Below are 22,351 nucleotides of genomic sequence, written 5' to 3'. Positions count from 1 at the left end.
TATATTCCATCAACTCCAGGAGCCTTACTGGTCTGTAGGCTCGAAAGTTTTTTCATTAAATAATCTTGCGAAATTTCAATATCATTAATTACATATTTTTTAACTTCGCTCCCACAATTTCCCTTTGCCACAAAAGGCTTTTCATTTGTAAATATTGATCAGAGGGTCTCCCCAGATAAAGATTCAGGAAACAACAATTAAGCTTTCCACTGAAATTAAATATCTTGGTATTCTGCTGGATAAAAATCTGTCATTCACACCCCATCTTACTTACCTCCGAAGCAAAATCAAAAAATACTCCGCACTAATAGCTAGAGTCACTCGTCGCGACTGGGGCCTTAAGAAGAGGACCCTTTCCCTCTTCTATAAGGCAGTCTTCTTACTAGCAATAATATACGCATCAGGAGTCTGGTTCCACAAGGCGATAACAGCAGTAAACAAAAGGAAGCTAGAGACCATTCAACGTTCAATCCTACTGACAATCTCGAGAGCCTGCTGTACTGTAAGAACCCACGCCCTCCAGATCTTCTTGGGCGCTCTTCCCCTGGACCTGGAGATCGTCCGCTGTGGGTTGCTTTATCAACTATCCAAAGGCAGAACAATCCCCTGCCTAGACTACACAAGTGATCCGTCGAACGATCGTAAACTCGATAAAAAAACGCCTTCTCACCCACCTAAAGCAGGCCTGGCAAACCCGCTGGAAGACTTCGACAAAAGGGGAAGTCACGCGAAGATTCATACCGGATAATCAACTAGTGGTTCCCAAAAGCCCAAACTGGTTTTCACCGGGACTGCTGACATCTTTCCTGCTCACGGGACACGGCGCAATAAGAGCAAAACTCTCCAGTTTCGGTTTGAGTGCACCCCTCTCTGCCACTGTGGACAGCCAGAGACGTAGGAGCACCTCACGCACCACTGCCAACTATACGAAGACCTCCACTGCCTCTTAATAACCAGAATACGTTTCTCCCCAATAAACCAAGTACAATATCTCCTGGAAAGCGAGGACAATTATAAAGCCTTAACGCAGTTTGCGCAGGATCTTTTTACTAGAAGAACATACCCCCAACCTTAGCAGAAATTTTCCTACAAACCGGCCACTCGTCATCCAGAATAAAGATCCTTAGATGTGTCAACCAAACAAAAATCTAACAGCTAAAATCTACAATCTGACTAATCATTAACTTAACCTGGATCTGACCGCTGGCTTAAACTGGAGTCATTATCTGGACTTGACCACTCAGACGGACGGGACATTAGGCACTCGCCAGTATTGCACTCCCTCTGGCGGGTGCGAGATTTTCGGTGGTAATAACACCGGTACAGGAGGACTGTTGACCCAGGCCCGGTGCTAGGGATGGGCACCAGGCAGCAGCTGCCCATACTTTGGCTGCACCCTGGTGGCATAATAGCCTACCACAACAAAACAACACACATACACTGACACTTTTCAGGCCCATTATGCAGAGTTTCTGCACCATAACAGAGTACAGAGGTGGAGATGGGCTAAGGCCTAGGAGCCACCCCGATATAAGAACACACATGCAAACACACACAGTACCTTGACTACCATTATATAGAATGGATATATATATATATGATAATGTCTATAAAACTGTATATAATCTTGTATATAAATTGTTTGTTTATATCATGAGAATGTACATAAAATTGTGTGTGTAAATAAACGGAAATGGAATGGAATCCCCTATCTTCACCTGGTGAGGCATGGGCCTGCCCCACCGACTTTTGGAGTTATCTGCGCTATTGACCCCATATTTCTGTCTTTTACCCTCCAGTCTTCAGTCTCCCTTCCCTCTCTAGCTATCTTGCAACTAGCGTTTCACCCTTGTCAAAATTGCACAAGCCCGACACTAAAAAAAAAAAAATTAACTCTACCTCGCATACCTTATATCTCTTTCGGCCTGACCCAATTTCTAGTGTCCATCACCCCACCTTTTTTTTTTTTTTTTTTTTTAGGTCCTAGCCACTGAAATCGCAGGAAATTAGGTGGCAGGACCTGCCAGAGTAAATAGTAAATTTCTAAACTACTGGTGTACCTGGTCTGCCTCCACGAGGTATAGCGCGGGCAACGATGGGTCTCATTTGAGACCCAACGGCTAAATGACCAGATGAACAACGGTATAAAACATTTCACACCACAATATCCATACACTTTTAAACCTCTGGCCTCTTCAGTGTTCTGTATCACTCCACAATGTATACTACACGGAGATGGCGGAAACCCCTGGTGCCGTTAGACCCTAAACACACTATACACCATACACTATACTATAACGCTCACCAGGGGCATGCCCCACTGATCATTTGGGGACATCTTCTCTATCGTCCCAATACTTCTGCCTTTACCCCCCACTATTCTGCCTTCCCTCCATTCTATCTTCACACACAGGCGAATGCACCACACATTAAATCTAAACTCGACAAAATTTACAGTTTCGCCCAATCTCGGTCTATTCATTTCAAGCGACATCCCAACGCAATCGATATATATATATATATATTTAGGTCCTAGCCGCTGAAATCTCAGGAAAGTAGGCAGCAGGACCTGCCAGAGTACCTACTTAAAATACTGGTGTACCTGGTCTGTCTCCACGGGACGAAGTGTGGGCAACGTTGGGCCTCAGTAGGGGTCCAGCGGCTAAATGGCCAGAAGAATAACAGTACAGGACATTACATATTTAAAATATCCATACACTTTTAAATCTCTGGCCTTCCCAGTGAACTGGTTCACCTGCAATGAAGGCAACGCGGAGATGGGGGAAACCCCAGGTGCCGTTTGACATCAACACACTTTACACTTTACTTACCATAACGCCACCGTCCATCCACTCGGTGGAGTAGAAACCGTGACTCATCGGAGAAGGCCACCCGTTGCCACTCGGCCACTCGTTATTGCTGTGCAAACTGACGTCGTTGTTTGCGATGAACGGCCGTGAGTATGGGTGCTGTCACCAAGCGTTCATAATAAAAAGAAATTGGGGGTTTTTCGTCCAGCAAACAGGCAAATCGACCAGAGAACACACGCAATTTACAGATAAATAAATAAACGGGTAGATGTAATCATTTACATCTACCCGTTTACCCATTACCCATCTACCCGATGGGTAGATGGGTAGATGTAATCATTTACATCTACCCATCATAATTTATCTTAATTTTTTGTCGTGTTGGAGACCTTTCTGGTGGCCCCACGGTTCATTTGGACGGCCAGTTGAGCAATAGCAGTGCGCCGATCGGTCCCGACCAACCGTTTCAGCCGACGTTTACCTCTGGAATCAGTGGCGCATGGGGCTCCACAATTGGCACGTCAGGTTGTCAAAACTGTCCCATTCGTCCAGTCTTCATACACTTTCACCACTGCAGCATGTGAGAATTTCACAAAGTCCACTGTTTCGGAAATGCTTGGGCCCCTAGCCCGATAGCTGATGATCATGCCTTTTTACTGGTCTGATAGGTCCCGTACTTTGCCCATGACAGAGGCTGTTACTGCGTTCAAGGAAGCCGAACATCAAGCCTTATATGTTTTTTTTTTTTTTTTTGGTAGTTGTTGGCACATCGGCTTCTGTGGCCATAATGCACCTCCCAAAGGTTTTTGCAGTACTTTGATCCAAGCCCGAGGCTGGATTCGACCCGCGACCTTTGGGTTGCCAGGCAGGCACTTTACCCACCCGGCTAGCCCGGTGAGCTTATATGCTTGGGGTTTGTGAACTTGACAAGTGCGCTGTATGATTCGCTAGTCGTGTGTGATGTCTGCATTGGGAAGTGGTCATAATAGTGTGATTGAATTATGTATATACTTAAGTAAAATGGTGATATAGCATAATAACGGTGAATCTCAAAAATATGAGACTTCTGTTACAAATTTCTGGGCCGACCGGGCTAGCCGAGTGGGTAAAGTACCTGCCCGGCAACCCAAAGGTCGCGGGTTCGATTCTCGCCTCGGGCTTGGATCAAAATACTGCAAAAACCTTGGGATGTGCAATATGGCCACAGAAGCCGATGCGCCAACAACTACCAAATCAAAAAAAAAAAAAAAAACAAATTTCTGGCACCAAGTTGAACCATCCAAATGCATTAATTTCAAAAGAAGAAAAAGAGCCCACAACCATTCCTCAGTGATTCTCAGTGCCCTAAATACATATATGCTCTGGAGAGAACTTGTATGAAAACACTATGAGTAAAATCAGCTTTTCCCAATAATAACCTTACGAATATAACGGGCAACACAGTTATAAATCCTATAGAAATATCCAAGTTAAATATACATGGACATCAAAGTGTCACGGGGGCTTAAGAATTGTCACTGAAGAATTCCATCTGGAATTAATGTGCATACAGGAGCCTATTTCTTAAAACATTCTTTCGATGAGTCCATGATTCCGTTCCTGATCCCAAATTGGCCATCGTTATATTAAACAAGAATCTCGACATTACCATCATCTGAAGTCTGTGTGATTAATACTCTTCCTTGTATTGTTGTTTAAATGTTGTTGCGTGGTTTACGCTCATCAGCAACTTAGGCCATCCATATGGCCCAAGTTGCTGATGATAAATTGCGTGTGTTCTGTGGTTGATTTGCTGTTTACTTGACGAAAAACTCGAGTTTTCAGGAGAAATAACCATCCTACTTACCATCGCCTGAGACCGACTGACTTACCACATTATAAAAAACATCCATAAATATTCCTTGCATCATTGATGGGATTCGAATTCATGTTTTTTTTTTTTCCTACCATGTGGGGAGAACGGTGATTATACCAAATGTGCTACCCACGAGGACATTTTCGGTATTCTTGTAACTCTCTCTGATCTTTCTATAGGGCAAAGGCTATTCACTATAAGAATTATTAACCTCTTCGAAAACAGTAAACTAAATTCTCCTGGGGCAGTTCAGGTTATGAAGGGAAAACGTTGCGAAGTTCCCTTGTGGATTTTATTTAATCCGTAGAGAATAATGAGCACGTGACGTTGCGTAGAGTGTAATCTGCCTTTAATTTCTTAAATATTTACAGATTATACTCAGATATTTCGTGATATTTCCTGTACCACTTCTTCAGTGACTGTAAAAATTAGCATTACTGGTGAATCATGGTGACTTCATTTACATAGAGTTGTTATTCGATTACAAATTTTTTTACTTGTTAATACTGTATTTAGCCATCTATAATTATACGTGTAAGAGATATCAATTAGTCAAATAGACAGTTATTAATAAACATCAGGTAAAACTTTAACTATTAACAGCTATGTAGCATAGAATTCACAGAAGGCATTAATTTTTGTTAAATAGTCCGAAAAAAAAAAATACAAAGCATAAATTTTAAACATGCTGATCCTAAATGCCTGTCAATAATAACAGTTTCAAAATTTATTTTCTTATGCGCTTAAGATGACCATGTTTATTACTTGACCATTAATGGCCATGTTTATTACTTTTAAAATGACGAATTTTCACATGATCGTAAATAGGAAAAATATAAAGCAAAAAACCTTCCTTCAATAATACAAAACAATACAGCAAAATAATTTTTAGTATTTCAGTGTTTAAGAGGAGTGTGTGATAAGAAAATTATAACCTTTTGGAGCAATATAAAATTGGGTTGAAATGTAAAATACACTAGGTTCACATACACGTATGCTTTTTCCCATTCAGTTTGAAGAGTTCCATATGATCAATTTTTGAAGAGGTTCTGCTGTTCCATCTTTCCCGCTGTACACTTCTTCAAGTTATGAGAGTGAGGTTCAAAGTAAAGGGATTAAATGATGTGCTGAGGATTTAATAAAAACCACAGGAAATTCTTATCAATATTGAAGTCAAATTCGGTGTGTTATGTCCGAAAGAGGGTATCAAGAATGGGATGCGGTGAAAAATTAGTTATTAAATTACTCTCTCTTTTTACTAACATTCTCATAAGTTTTGACTTTTCTTTTCAATTAATGAAAAGAAATTATATAGTTAGGGAAGGACGTTACTTGGTTCTTTTCCATGAATATTAATTACTATATTTAATGCCCACTCTTATACCAAGTGAAATTAATAATATAATTTATTAAGCTCAAATAAATAGCTAAAATAAAAACGTTCGGAGCCTCACCAATTAACAGAAAACATGGAATCGAATTCAACCCACAATATTTCCACCTTTATTAACAAGAAAATAGAAGAGGGAACGAATCCCTAGGCTTCCATTCCAACAAGCACCACTGGTTCCAGGATAGAAAAACTTGGCATATTTCTATTAGTTAACAGACAATTCCTCACCTATAAATTAACTGTCGACAGCACCTCTTGCCAGTATGCACATCAGGTTCTGGTAGCATTGGCAAGCAGGAGTCTGTCAGCGGGTAAGAATTGAATCTTTATGTATTTTTATCCGTATGCATTTACTTATTTTTAATATCTGTGTAACCAAAACAGAAATTTAACCTTCAAAACTTTAGATTTAAAATTCACAATTAATAATTATTGTAATATGATTAAAATTGCGACATTTTCTATTTTTCTACCCCTAACAGCATGGTTTAATGACGGGTATCAGTAAAATGACTGAAACATCACCTTAAATGTATAGTGGTTTGGGCTATAAGCTTAATAAGCTATATTTCACGTGGTATAAGAATGATTATTAAATATAGTAATTAATATTCACAAAAAGAAATTAAGGTAATAAAGTAAAAATGAACTAAACTTCCTAAATACAGTTTACTAACCTTCTTTGAAATCTTATAAGTGGATCACTTAAGAGATCACTCAGATCAATATTTTTTCCTTTCCTTACTACCTCTGGATGCTTATTCATCATTAGCCAGCCAATATGAGCAAAAAATAAACCTCGATTAATGTTGTGTGGATCAGCATCTGTTTCGGTATATTTATGATGGACCCGGTGGTCTCTACACCAATCATAAATATCTCGCTATAAACAAAAGTAAATATATTAATCAATATACGTATTTGCATGTGAAAACTAAATACTTTTATGACATCAACATATATTTAAAATACAAAAAGGCTGTTCAAAATTCCCATTGGAATGTTCATCATTTCCATTGGAATGATTTTATAAAAGCATTGCATTTATTGATAATTTAGATTGTATTATAATTTTTGTTTTTTTCATTGATAATTCATTCACTTATTTTTTTAATAACATTGTGTTAATTTCATTCTTGTTGCTAATGTTTTGAATATGTAATATTCAAAACATTAGCAATGTTTCAAATACTAGAAGGATATGGATGCATGTCTTCGAAGATTGTGTCGAATATCTCCAATCCATGAAAACAGTCATAGAAATAGAACTGGTGCATCAGAACAAAGGCTATGAACATCAGTATACTGTGTTTGTAATTGCATGTTTTCTTTGGTCTTGTTTCTCTTTGCTTGACGAAAAGCGCAAGTTTTCAGGAGAAAAACTATGCAATTCTCAGCTGAGATCACTAACTCAACGACATTGTGAAAAAAACACCATAAAAATTCATTGCTTCATTGACTGGATTCAAACAGACTTTTTCCACCTCGGTCGGGAAGAACAGTGATTAGAAGTACTGTATTACCCGTAAGACCAATTTCAGTGGACTGTTTGGCTTGTTTAACAGACTCATTGAGACACCTAAGTCGCAAGAAATCAATATAAAGTCAATATTAGATTAATATCAACATATTGATCTAATAACAACTGCGTCAATATATGTCTTTGTGTGCCTGTTGATTGGTTCATATGTGTGCTTCTTGTCCGCCTGCAATAATGCGTACCAGAAATGTTTGCACAAATATAACTAAGATTGTAGAATACGTTCCAATTATAATATGAGGTTTATTAATAACGAAGAGCAGCCATACTTCAATTGCCAATTGTTTTATGGCTTGATCAGAACTTTTCCGATTTGTACATTAAATGTCAGATGCAAGTATAATTCACGCGTGTAGCAAACAGTAACTGGGCATCTGTTCGTAAAAACAGCCTCTCCTATATATATAAAGCATGTAATATAAACTGACATGCATTCCCCACTACACCGAAGAAGTACAGAAAGATGGCTACGTTTTCTATATTTAAAAACATTTAAGCAATACTTTATATAATTAACATTTTTCGTGCAATTTACATAACTGCATTTATGGACGACTTGGAAATCAATATTTTCCAAGAAATCCGGGGTGCCTGGATTGGAGAAATACTCAGCTTCTTCAGAATGCACTATTTTTAGCAGAGATAGGGACATAAAATGTAGACACTCTGCGAAGCTCAAGTACATATAATGTGTAATTCAAAAATACTGGTAGTTTACTCCTGTGATTGCAGGAAATAACGTCTCACTATGAAATACATATACGAGTGAGTATACAATATATATATACAGTACATATACGAGTGAGTATACAATATATATATATACAGTACATATACGAGTGAGTATACAATATATATATACATATACGAGTGAGTATATATTTATATGCAATTGTACGTGTATATATATATATATATATATATATATATATATATATACGTAAAATTGCATATATAATTTGTACGATAAAGATATTCAAACGTGTATGCAGGACAATGAGCAAGTGGTTAATCGGAAAGTTTACCGATATAATGGAATAGGACATTAGTCAAGCCTGTCTCAGAAGTTTAAAAAAATCCATGTGAATATCTTCCTACAAGCGCTCATCAATTCAGTATTCAGGATAGAATAATAGTTGGATATCTTACGAAGAAATGTCTGTTCATTATGTTGCTCAGGAGTTCGGCATTTGGCAATGTGCTACTGAAATTAAAATCTTGTGGTGACAAATGAAGTAAGGTGTTTGTTAGGCGGTTTCTGCAGGACCTTAACGAAAATTTGTAGGAATTAAACAAATTCATGTTAAGTAATCTATGATATTGAACAACTTTAAAAAAACTAGTTGGTGTGGGTAGAGAGGACTATGATTACCAGTAGAGTGGGTTAGGATTTAGTGCAAATAGCTGGTAATGAGGATACATGAGGTAATGTTTAGTGTTGTGTTTGCACAAATTAAGGCCATTTGGGGATGTGATAAGTTCTATTATGCATTGTGGAGACTCTGAAACTGTTGGTTGGCTTGGCAGCATTAATGTTATACTTTATCACCTAGTCAATGGATCTCATCATCATATGGATGAGGTGAAGCATTCTGATAGTACTGATCGGTTAGATTGTGGTTGTGTTAGCAATATTAAAGAGAAATTATTTTCAATGGAAGATCTTAATTCAGCTGTTAACAAAATTCGTAATAACATGTGTCCTGGTATGGACCTCATTGAAGGGGAAGTTATTAAGCGTTTCTTTGAGCTGTTTCCTGAGAATCATCTTCTTATTTTCAACAAATGCTTCTCGTTGTAGTGCAGAGGATGCTTTAAATATTTTTGGTTAATTTGTATCGAGATTCAAATGCAAAATATGTTCTTGGCATTTTCGTTGATTTTGGAGGGGATTTTGATAATATCTCTTGGGACAGTGTGTTATTGATGCTTCGCCTCGCAAAATGCTCCCATCAGCTTTATAGCGTCATAGTGGATTATTTTAAGGAAAGATCTTTTACAGTTAAGTTTAGTTGGAATTCGGTAACTAGATCTGCTATTCGAGGATGTCCGCAGGCATCTGTTTTTGGGCCACTAATGTGTAAATTGGTATTAGAGGATTGGTTACGGAAGGAATATAGTCATGTTCATATGATTGCATATGCCGATGACCTGGTAATATTAGTTTCAGGCTACAAATTGAACAACGATCTAATGAAATAATAAAAGGTCTGAATGCTTGGTGTGACTGCCATAAATTAACAATATCCAGGTCAAAAACAAAAACATTATTGCTAAAGGGGAACCTATCTGTTCGTAGTGAACCTCATGGTGCTGATTAGTTGTGAAAATTTAAAATCCGTTAAGAATATTAAATATCTTGGCGTCTTCATTGACAAAGGTCTTATATTTTAAACACCCTTATCAATTTTCTATCTGAAAAGGTTTCAAAGTTTGTTAACATGATAGTTAGAATTACTAGGAAGGATTGGGGTGTTAGAGGTAGGGCACTATATCTTCTTTAAGACTGTGTTTCCTTCCTTTTGTTTCTTATGGTATCTCAGCTTGGATAGACTGTGTTCATTTAACAAAATAGATATACAGTATAAGAAAACTGTATTCCATTCAGAGGATGATGCTCTTAAAGATGGCTCTAGTTTGTAGAACTGTCTCCACTGATGCGCTACAGATTGTCACAAGGAAAATGCCAATTGACCTCTTTCTGATTTACAGAGTAATGACTTTCAATATTCGGCGTGGAACTCCTTTTATTATTCGTAATCTTGAGTTGGATTTAGCTAATGATCCTAAGCATAAGGACAAGCGAATCTTAGATATCTTGATAACTTTTTGGAATCATAGATGGGCTAACTGAAATATAAATCAGAAATATAAATTGTGGCTGAAGGAATCACAGGACATACACATGGCACAACGAGCCTTATGATATGAATAAGACCAAACGTAACTGAAACGCTAATTCAAATAAAGGTGAAATAACGCGTAGGTTCTTTCCCTCTATTTTTGATATTCAGCCCGAAAAATGGTTTGTGCCTAATTTACAAACTATGTTTTTATTAACCGGTCATGGCTCACTTTTAGCAAAGCTGAATCAGCTAGTGTTTCGGAAGGGTCGCAGTGTCACTGCACAGCTCTGGAAACATGGAACCATGTTTTGTATTATTGTCACAAGTACTTGGATCTCAGAAATGAATTTTTATTCGCGAGTCCTAATGTTGCTCATCTGACTGTGGACGATAAGACTCAATTAATAAAGACTGAGGAAGATTTTCAGGCTTTTCCAAAATTTTCCAAGAAATTATTTTAGAGAAGATTAGTGCTGCTTGAACTTGAGGAAAGTAGAAGGCTTATAGACTATTGACATGAATTCTGTGTAACAATAAAAGATGCTGAAATAAGCAGTATAATTGACCTGGTAGTTAATAATCATTGTGTTCCTTTGTAAACCGGCTAATCTTATTGGCAATTTATGTAGTTACTTGTGACCATATTATTATTTGTCTTCATCTCTTGTTGATATCGAAAGATTAGTGGCTCCTTGCGTCACATATGGTCTTATTCATGTCATATGGCTCATTGTGCCATATGCATGTCCTGTGATTCCTTGAGCCGCAATTTATATTTCTGTATATCATATGAATCTGTTTATTATCTGCATATCATATGAATCTGTTTATTATCTGCATATCATATGAATCTGTTTATTATCTGCATATATCATATGAATCTGTATATCATATTATGCTATATATCATATTATGCTATATATCATATGAATCTGTATATCATATTATGCTATATATCATATGAATCTGTAAAAAAATGAAATGAAATGATAGGCAAGCAATAAATATACCACTTACTTTTAATTATTATATATTTATCTGTTTATCAGTTAAAACAATGATAGAACCTTTCGACTTCATAAAATAAAACTGTTTCTTTGAAAATACTTTAAAAAAAAACAATCAAATTTAAACAGAAGTCAACATTTTTAAAAAAATTCAACCCTCCTCTGAGTTGAATACGACTCCTCGTGGGATCGTTACTTACAGTTTGAGAACCCTGAAGTAATGTGAACCAAAATTGAATTCGTAATGATAAATATTATTAAAAACCTCAAATACAAACATTCCGCCAAATCTGTCCAACCAGAAAATCATTGCTTTATGTGCAGACAGACAGACATGATAAAAGCGAGAATACACCATTATAAATAAACACAATTTGCAAGAATCGCCTACGAATGGTCATCTGGAACTGAAAGAGCACCGAACTAATTTTATAATTATGTAATTACGCATTTTATGTGTTTTGAATTATTTATCTACCAAATTATTCGCTTTTAGTTTAAAATTTTAAAATATTTTAAGTACACCAAAGAATAGTGGTGGTCAACTTACTTGAAATGATCCACTCTGCATGCATATGAAGAAGAGACGCAATGGCCAACGAGCTTTGTAAGAACGGTGCGCCCATAAACGGTGCGATCCTCCAGTAACTGCAACGCCCGTTCCAAAAGCGTAAATAAAAGCTAAAGAAAATGGAAGTGTTAAGGAGTTTGCTTTTTATACAGCGCAGCTTTTTAATTAAATATTCATAGCTTCTTTAGATTAAAAACAATATCCGCATAGCATTAACAAAGATATATTAAAAATGGTATTAAATGAAGTAGTTTTATTGATTGAAACTGGCTGTTATCTAAAAGACTAAAGCCTACTAAGTGAAGTGTATGCCCAATCACCTATTGAATGTAGTACTTCTGGACAATGAATACATAAAGAAATATCTCTGGAGTACATCCTCGATTGATTGAATTTATATGTATGGGATATTATAAAAAAAAGTGGCTACTTCATGGTAGATCTCAACTAATTTTGCACTCTGAAATCATTTGTTTCAGGCTTTCGTATGCAAGTTACTAATTGATGGAGTTAGGAATGAAGAAGTTTCAGGTTTTACTATCGTGGGATTTTTTGTTTCTCTAGGATTTCACCATTGCGTTTCAAAGTGTGCTCCAGGGCCATTTAACTAAATATATAGTACTCTTTATCCAGAAAGTACTGCAGTCAGAAGACAATGAGCATTGCAACATCATCAAATATTACGTACCAGGTTTTTAGTCCCCTAGCATGGGAGAATTGTATGAGGGAGGTTGAACGGCCATGATAGGCAGGAACTTTCGGATGGACACGAAAATAAATACTGCTAAGATGAGGCAAAGATATAGGACCATTATGTCAGGAAGAGCTGAGAAATGACAGTGTTTTGACTGAGAGATGAAGTGAATCTTTGAAGAAAGAAGCTAGTGTTCACTCGCCAAAGAAGAATTGATCAAATCGTACAGATGGTCTTATCTGTCCATGAGATGTAAAGTGTTGTATTAATGGCACCTGAAACCTGACCGCAGCGGACTGTCCTTGGAATATGTCTGCGCGGGTACCACAGCTGTTATAATCACCGTCCTCCAAACACCGGGTGAAAAAGGTCCGGGTTCTAATCCCGTCAATGACGCCAGGAACCTTTATGCGCTCTTTTCACTCCGTGGTGGTTGAGTTGTAAGTCTCAGGCATAGATAGAACATATTTTTCCTTGGAAATCGGGTTTTTCATCCAGCAAAAACCAAAAAATCAACCGAAGGACACACGCAATTTATGGATATAATATACATGGGCAGATAAGTTAGTTTTTGGGTGGCGTTAATATGGCAGTTTTGTTTTGTTTTTTTTCATTCTTGGACACTATGATCAGGAACTAAGATAATCATCAACAATTGCGCTAGCTTTTGTAACGAAAATTAACAAGTTCTTGGTCCATATGTTTCATAGCCGTGGCAAGCAGAAACCTATGAGGAAAGTGTTCTGCAAGATGTGATCAACGAGAATGCCAATTCCAATTGCTTCCTGATGGCTTAGTAGCTGCGACTCTTTTATACGTAGTGGCTTTATTCATTTAGAACATGATTGATCTCAGTGACTACAATCTCTGGTGGTTTAGCCCTCTTCGTTAACTTATTGCACGTGCAGCCTGTTGCTTCAGATAACATTGTCTTATCATGTAAACTGCATCGCATACAGTCTTTAAAGAAATTCATGCAGATATATACACTGGCTTAACATTAAAATTCGGATCCTGCACATTTATAAATAACATTTATTTAAACGAAAACTAAAAATTTGTGACGAAACCTTTACCTTAATGACAACCTCTAATCTCCATGAAATACGCTCCTCTGGTTTTTGTAAATCTTCCTGTGATATATTCTGCTATTAGGTCTTCAAGCAGCGACCAGTTCAGCTCTATTTTTTGGGCTGTCTCTCTTCTCACGCACCAGATGATCCAATTCAGTCCTGGAGGTTCTCTGTAGGACTGCGATCAGAGTATGGGCTGTTTCGTCCAATTTTCGATGCTCATGTCCTAAAACTAGTTTGTCACAATGCTAGCAGTATGAGATAGAGAATTGCTCTGCCGATATAGGTGCCCTTGTGAGCAGCACAGTTGGTAGGATCGCCCTCCTCCCCACACAGGATAGAAAATACCCGAGTTCGAATCTCATCGTCGATGATGCGAGGAATTTTTATGGGCCTCTTTCATAACGTGGCTGAGTTACTCGATGTCAGGAGAGGGGAGCATGTTTTTTCTCTCGGAAACTCGGGTTTTTGGTCCAACAAAACAAAAAAATCGACCACAGAACACATGCAATTTACAGAAAATATACATGGAGTTCTGGTGCTACCAGAACATAAGTAACGCATTACACTGATGGGCAAAAAAAAAAAAAAAAAAAGAAAGAAAGAAGATTGCAGGTACAAACAACGTAGTAACGTTAATCAAACTAAAATACAACAAAGTAAAAAGTTTTACTTTTTACTTTTTTACAGGGAGCGAAAAAAAGTTTTTTTTTCGCTCCCTGTTGAAGTTTAGGGTGATTCTTGTAGATTGCTGTAGACATTGCTGAATTTAAATATGGCAACTATATTGCGCTAACAACCGCCAGTTTTAGGGGAGAAGGGATTAAAGTCAAAAATTAAGTTTTTAGTAAAAAGATTTCATATATTTTAAGAAAATGTTACAAACAGTACTAAATATTGGTCAGGCGATCTATTCACCTTATTCTATTTACAAAAACGTTTATGTGATGACATTTATATTTTAATTTTTTGCCTTTTATAATCGTCCATTCGAACAGTAGTCTGTGCATAAATATGGACTCGATTTTCCCTTGTATCTTTTTTCCATTTGAAAAATATTTTGGTAAAACATTTCACTGTGTTCATTGGAGATCACTCCCAAGTTTTCAGGAAAAAAGTATAAATGGGAACGTAGAAAATGAAGCTTTAACGACATGTTACAATCCAACTCTCCGTACGCTAAAATTATCTCATCCGCAATTTCACTTAATTTTGTGATTTCTCATTGCCTAAAACGTCCTGTCAGACGTTTTCAAATGCCCTCTAGGCTCTTATTTCTGTAGTAATTAATATTTTTAGTGAATTCCTTATCTTGGAATAGCAGTTTGATTTGAGAACCCACAAAATTTCCCTGTTTTTTCTTGGACTCACTGATTCGAGAAAACTTTTGCCTCAAACAGGAAAATTCTTCTCTTTTTTGTTCATCACTTTCACAAATATTTTTATAAAACCTAGTTTATGTGCAATGGAGGCAAAGATATTTCTGACTTATCCACCAAAGGAGGATGCGCTACATTTTTCTGGCTTGGTATATTTTCTGAACGGTCTGGCCATTCCTTTTATCCTGTAATGGTAATCCTTCTCTCGGCTGTCCCATTCGCATAAAAAGCAACAGTATTTAGTGTATCCACCTTGCAACCCAGTCATTTTTTTAGGTTAGAACAGGTATTCAATTTTTATTTTTGATAGCACATTTTCTGCAAAAGAACCTATAGGTTCTCGTATGTTTCCTTCATGTGAATTGCATGGGCCAATGGTATAGATGGATATTTGCATTATAGAGTAAAACTCTATAATGCAAACTGAACTTGAATAAATCAATGAAAAGCGTTCAATGCTCGCGGATGTGCTTCAGATGTAACTCTTTCGTGAATTCCTGGACATTGTTATAATAAACTAAAGCACCCTCCATGGAGTAATAGGTCGTTATATTAGATTTCCTCTTCCTATTTTAGAAAAAAAGACACGGTGACACCCTTTTCAAGACGATTCCGCTGCTAAAGACGCGATCCTAGTAACTGAGCCAAATCTCTGACCAAATTCTGCCTGAGTGATTAGATGTGGCTTTGCAGTATCAAGAGCTGAAAAGTCTGGATCTGCACTTTGTTCTGTAGCTTCTGGAAACCCCTTTCCCGATCCTGAATTATAGTCAAGTCCATAAGTTTCTGGTGCCCTTGGTATTGTAACATCGTGAGGAACCGGCCTTAGAGCAGACCGTATATTGGAATACTCTACTTTATGCTTTGATTTCTCAAAAAAATAGAAATATGGTCATGCAAAAGCAACAATCGTTTATGTAGTCTCGAAGTTTCTGCCATATCACCAGAACAGCAAATTGCATCGATTTATGACTGCCTGTAAGCCAGCCTGTTAATGATCTTGAACATGAATTACACGAAATCTTTGCAGTCCATACCTTGATCTCCGACTGTACATCGAAAATAGAGTTCATAGGCTTTTCTCACAAGTTGTGACAGCGGCTTCCTCTGCGATTTTAATACCACTTCCCTGCAATTGTAGCAAAAGCTAACAGGCTTATTTCAGCGAGATTGCCGAACGGTCTGGCCATGTACAGTTGAGGTATGCACACATAAAAGAATTAAGAAATTGTAGATTTTTATTTTTAATTTAAACAGTTAAAGATTTACACTTATGGACACAATGTGCGTCGAAAAGGAGTACTGGCCATCTCAGAGCCCTGACCACTATCCTAGAGGAACCTCTGGATGAAATGGAGCGTCGACTGGGTTTGAGGAAAGACCGCCTAAAAACAATTGAATTGGTCGCCGCTTTGAAGGTCGAATTTCAGAAAACATTGGAGGATATTAAAAAAAAAACTGTGGGAGAGTGTTCCAAGGAGATTAAAGGAAAAGTTAAAGGTTTCAGCAACTGTGTATAATTTTTTTTTTGTAGGTATGCAAGTATCTGGATATTAATGATAAGGCAGCGTATGTTCCATAGAAGCTTACTCAAAAGTACTACGTTGAAGAATTAAAATTGAAAACTGTTTGAAGGTACGTATTATTAATGATCGTTAGAGATTATTAAGTTGAGCGAGGTAAATTTGTGATCCCAACGGATGTCATACATTTCAGATCTCAGACTTGTTATTTATTTGGAGTTTCTCATAACCCAGTGGTGTTCCTGAAGATTCCAACACATTGTTGTACAGCAAAGCTTACTGGAAATTTTAGCTGCTAGCGCTGTTTTTATATTTGCTCATAAAAAGCCTTTGATATAACTAAAGGGGAATGATATCTCGGCATAAAAATTCTCATCATATTATAATAAAAGTTACAAAAAATTCTTATTTATTCTCATTTATATACAAAAAGTAAATAAAAGAAAAAATAATCACCAAATACTATCGTTTTCCATGAGCAGAAGCTGAAGGAAAAAAGCTTGTATATTGAGTAAAGAGCTAGAATGTGGAGTGCTACAAACTTAAACACATGGATCCACAAGATCCTCTGATCCCTTGAAACCTTGGTAACATTTTCCATTTCCTCTTGATTAACTGATGTGCGAATAGTCATTGTACACTGAGGTTACTGAAAATGATAAAAGAAACGTTCGAATGTAACATTGGCATAAGGAGGTAGTGAATTACTAAAAGAAAATTTATTAACTACTAATATCAATCCTTTTCTTATAGAATATTATTAAGAGAAGTATTAAATCACATAATGAAAGAGAAAGTATGCCACATCTGTACCGACTTGCGTTATAAATAAATTATCTTTATTTAATGTACGATAAAACTAAAGAATCAAATTAGCTGTACACACACACGAAAACGAAAGATGTCAAGGACAAAGAGAAAAAAATTGCTATGAAATTCAGGCATATTACGTTAATTTAAAATTAACGTTTGAAATGCATTTTGAGATAAGTCAAAAATACGTATTTACAATTACCAAAACTTATAATTGAAATTAAGGGCTAAAGGTGTGCAGAAAGATGGGCAATACGCATACAAAAATTACTATCACATAGAGAATACCCTCAAAAAAAGTATCAGGACTCCTCTGCCCTTATAATCTATTGGATAAACAAGTGACTCTGATCGGTATATATGGAAACCGAATTAATCACACAAGTTAGTTGCTCTCGTTACGGTATGTAGAGGAGAGCTGAACGATTTCAAGACGAGTGTTACTGTCGGATGTCATATTCATGGTCCCAGCCAATTTCGCCATATAGTAGTAGTGGCATGTGATGCAAGCAAGCAAGTGTATGAGCTTATGCAGCATCAGCCAAAAAAAAAAAAAAAAAAAAATCACACCATTCCCTCCAAATGCCTGTCCAGTTCCTCCTCAAATTTATTTAACTTATCAACATCCACAACGACAGATGGAAGTTTGTTCCAGCAATTAACCACCCGCTGGCTAAAGACTAATTTCCGCACATCTATTCTACATCTGTCTTTTCTTAATTTGAATTTATGCCCCCTTAGGTTCGTAATCTGAACAAGTGGAAGGATCCCATCAGAATTCAGCGTGCTCAACCCATTCAAGGCCTGAATTATTTACAACATCGTACATATAAAAGCCGGCGAAAGGAAAAGAAAAGAAATTATATTTCTGTGATGACTATATTCCGCTCAGGAATATAACACTCAAAGAGAAAATCAGTGATATCACTCTAGAGTTTGTCATGGTAGGGTTGACTGTGGTGACAATCAGAAGTATTATGAAAAGCCCATAGTGTGTAAATCCACTTGAATCCTGCAACAGTGCGATGTTATCAGTCAGTTCACAAGACAGTGGTACATTCAATTCTGGACAACTTGGAGCCATAAAGCCTAGCATTCCGTATTCAACATTTCTCAGAAGCTATTGCATGTACTGTACAGAGAACAGCGCTCTCATTTCCAAATTTCGCATTAGGAAATAAATCCAATCCAGTGTGAAACGAAAAAAGAGTTGCGACCTAGAAATCACTGAACACAGTGAGCTAATTATTGTGCTGTTGGCAGATGCGGAGGTGAACACCCACCAAGTACCTCATCATGTCCATTTACACGAAAAAGCACACTCTGTTCCATTATTCTTTAATTTCCTCATTTATATCTCTTGGATATGATGCGAAAAACATACTGCAGAGGGAAATTTCCTTCACAAAAAAATTGAATTGCGTTTATACGTAATTGCATAATGAGTCCCCAATTTTTCTCCACAGTATTGACTAAGACCAGTTGATTGTCAAGCGGCATAGGGGGTCCCTCCAACTCTGCTACACCTGTTACACAATGAACAACTTATCAACAAGCATCTAGTGATAAACGGAGTCATAAGTAATTAGTGGCACAAGGAGCTTCAAATGTTTTACGTGACGCCTGCGGCAGAAGAAATTACAAGCACCCATCCAAAGATAAGCTTATAGAGTGAGAACCTAGTAAGACGTGGATAATTTTCGTCGTCCACACCGTCTGTTGCTCGTTCCAGTGTCGTATTTCGCTGCAGGAAACCTCCGAATTTTCCCTAAATAAAAACAAGCAACTTCCAATCAGGAAAACTAACATTATCAACACCAGTTTAGGGGCACAGCTAAGTATTTCACATTACTCCACTATCAATTCACAGTTAATGAATAGGCAGGCAACCCGTCAGAGTGAAGTATCGCATCTCTGCGCCTGCTCTGCTTTGTATTTGTTTAAGAAAAATGTTCTGAGCATTTTAACTTAACATAATTTCTTGTTCGTGAAGATGCCCTCATATCCTCATAGCAGAGAGAGAGAGCCTGTCTTCTGAACAGATCACTGGAGAACTTGTGGAATGCAGAGAAGCTGTCTTGCTCTCTGACTCTCCAGATTTCATAACCTTCATTTAGCTGATTCTACCAATTCCTCACATAGATCAGCATACTCAAAAAAATGGTACAGGACCATAGCGGACGATGGGCACAAAGATAGCTTTGTATATTAGTGAGCGAGCTCTGTGTTTCAAGTCCCAGTCAGCCCTGCTATTGCGCCTATTCATTGCAGAGTATTTCTGTATTTTGGTGGTTAGATACTTCAGGTGGGGGTGGAAGATGAGCTTAGCATCCAGTTATAAGCCCAGGTATTTCACCTCTTCATACAGGTAGATGATAGTATTGCTGATTTTCATAACAGGTGGTCTCCGGAGCTGTAGCTTTCCCTTGAGCAGAATAGATTTCGTTTTTTTGCCGTTTGCCTGAGATGGTGAGGCGATGGACGGAGGCCCAGTTCTGCAATTTAGTCAGTGCGTCGTTGGCTTTCTCTTCTAATAAAGCTGTCGTGTTGGACTGGAAGACAAGCACCAGATCGTCCTCAAAAGCTAGGGAATGTACCCCACAGAGGAACTCGTCCAAGACGTGTTTCGCGAGCTCGATTTCCTTCAGTGACTGGCCAGCTTATCAAAGAGTTTGGTGTAATTGTTATGCTTGTAAATAAGATTAACTGTGAGCTAAAGTATCAGCGTATTTTATGTCTGGGCTCTAAGTTTACTTTTGCTGTTTTTGCTTTTCACTCGAATATCTATTTACTAAAATAAGTACTAAAACTTAACATTCAAATAAAATTTGAACGTTAAGCACAGTTTCCACTATTAATGGAAACTGTGCCTATGTGGTATCAGTGAATTGTGTCTACAAATTATGTGCATTCTGCGGAAGGTTTTATTGTATTGTAAGAACAAGAATACAGTTTTCCGAGAAAAAAAAAACAAACTTCGACGTTCTTAATTTTCCTTCATATGTTCCAACTGTTAATTACTAACGGAATTTGCTAAGGAGAAAGAAACGAGAGAGAGAGAGAGGGAAAAACATTACAAGAAGAAAAAAAAAGAACGAGGTGGTCAGTGCACAAACGCGAATACAGAAGACACGTTTTTAATGATGATGAAAGAAGTTACCATGCGAAAATGAATAGCGGATAAACCCAGTAGAATAAATTTTCCATCATATGAGTAGGTCTGTAGTAATTTATCCGTAATTTATCAGCAATGAAAGGACTGTCATTGTGATAACTAAATACTCATACTATGATCCTAAAATTATAAACTTATTAATGAAGTGTTTAATATAAAAATAGAAATATTATTAATGAACTGATATTAATAAGAAATTATATCGATAACAAAACATGTTGATCGACCAAGACAACGATGGCGAGATCAAGGCCACCTCCAAGAGCTACAACGGAACAGGTCTTAAAAGACCTAAGCCGGACCAAGTTCATGATGATGATGATGACAAAACGTTTTTTCTCAATTTTCGTCGCATTTACCTTCATGTATTCCAACGCAGGAAAGTGTTAACTTCTGGGGACCTTTGTAAAAACGACATTGGAATGTGTTAAGCAAGTGTCTTCATCAAATTACTAAATGCTATTATGATAGCAGTAGTCTTATTATAAATTAATCTCGCGGTTCTCTGGCGATTTTGTAGGAAGCCACTGGCACCCCGTTCAGAACACTATGTCCACTATAAATTAATCTAATAATGAAAAAATAATAAATGGACAATATAAATATATGAAGGAATTCATTTTTACTGCAGTAACCATTAATACTTACCTTCTAATTATTCAACGTATCTGGCTCGTAGATATTACACGTAGACTATGCTGGAACTATCAAATACCGTAACTCCTTTACTTGGGTACTCTTAGATAATAAGTTCTGTTTTATCATGCGAACCTATAAATACTTCTGGTTGCTCCCAGAATGTTAACAGGGAAATGCAAATGGGATGTGCCCAAAGTCTAATGAGAGGAAAATGTTCAAGGTTAATAAGCGTCACGAATTACACGTGACTTGTGACAGTATCTTATTCGTTAGGGATTCGGAAGATCGAACAGTTTGGAAAGGAGCCCATTAAAGAGAGCTGAGTCACCTATGCTAATCCGCATCATTATTTTCGCCAGTGCGGTGGTGGCTAGTTGTATGTTAAGCGCCAAAATAAACTAGAGCGATTGCTGTTTGCTGTTTCCTGGAGGCAAAACCATAGTTATCGGAGTGGAGAGAGAGAGAGAGAGAGAGAGAGAGAGAGAGAGAGAGAGAGAGAGAGAGAGATGTAAACCTCGCCTGAGATTAACTAACTTAGCCATGTTTAGAAAGGAGCCCATTAAAATTCCTCACGTCACCGACGAGATTCGGACCCGTGGACAGTGATTACAACGGTTGTGCTCCCACAGAGGGCGCAAATTTTAGTATTCTGTTGTCACTACTTAATTTTTCTGCAAATAAAACTCGAGTTCCAGGAACAAATATGACAGCAGCCCTCACCCGAGACTGAAAAATTTGGCCACAGTTAGAAAAAGCCACTTAAATTTTTTCTCACCGTGACAGGGATGGAGATGAGATTTAGACTGATGAAGCACTCTTTTCGATTTTTTTCTTAAGCATAAAACATCATAAAACTGAAAAGAAACTGAAATTTCTGCATAGTGATAAAATATCTAAATAAATTTTCAGTTTAGGTGCTCTTATACGTTATGTAAATTAATTATTTTTTTCAGCAAAAAATTATTAATGGATGAGTTAGTAATATAAGTGAAGTTAATAATATAATATAAATTTACACCTGTTCCTGGCATCT

The 22,351-nt window shown here is 37.2% G+C and overlaps 1 protein-coding gene across 1 annotated transcript in view; it reads right to left on the bottom strand.

Moving 5' to 3' along the window:
* The window catches only part of LOC150088131 (stearoyl-CoA desaturase 5-like), a 30,687-nt gene extending 9,260 nt beyond the window's left edge, over positions 1–21,427 (bottom strand). The window contains exons 1-4 of the mRNA XM_090370583.1: positions 21,328–21,427; positions 17,148–17,340; positions 12,002–12,132; positions 6,736–6,941 (exon numbers count right to left, since the gene is read on the bottom strand). Of these exons, the coding sequence (XP_090226709.1) occupies positions 6,736–6,941; positions 12,002–12,132; positions 17,148–17,325 (515 nt within the window). The 5' untranslated portion in view covers positions 17,326–17,340; positions 21,328–21,427. The remainder of the gene's footprint in view (positions 1–6,735; positions 6,942–12,001; positions 12,133–17,147; positions 17,341–21,327) is intronic.
* Positions 21,428–22,351: the final 924 nt, after the last annotated feature.

This window comes from Mastigoproctus giganteus, chromosome 3 (assembly GCF_048544385.1).
Source record: "Mastigoproctus giganteus isolate SK-2022 chromosome 3, ASM4854438v1, whole genome shotgun sequence".
In the NCBI taxonomy this organism is placed as follows: Eukaryota; Metazoa; Arthropoda; class Arachnida; order Uropygi; family Thelyphonidae; genus Mastigoproctus; species Mastigoproctus giganteus.
Note: the sequence above shows the minus strand (reverse complement) of the source record. Positions and strands in the feature narration are given on the sequence as shown.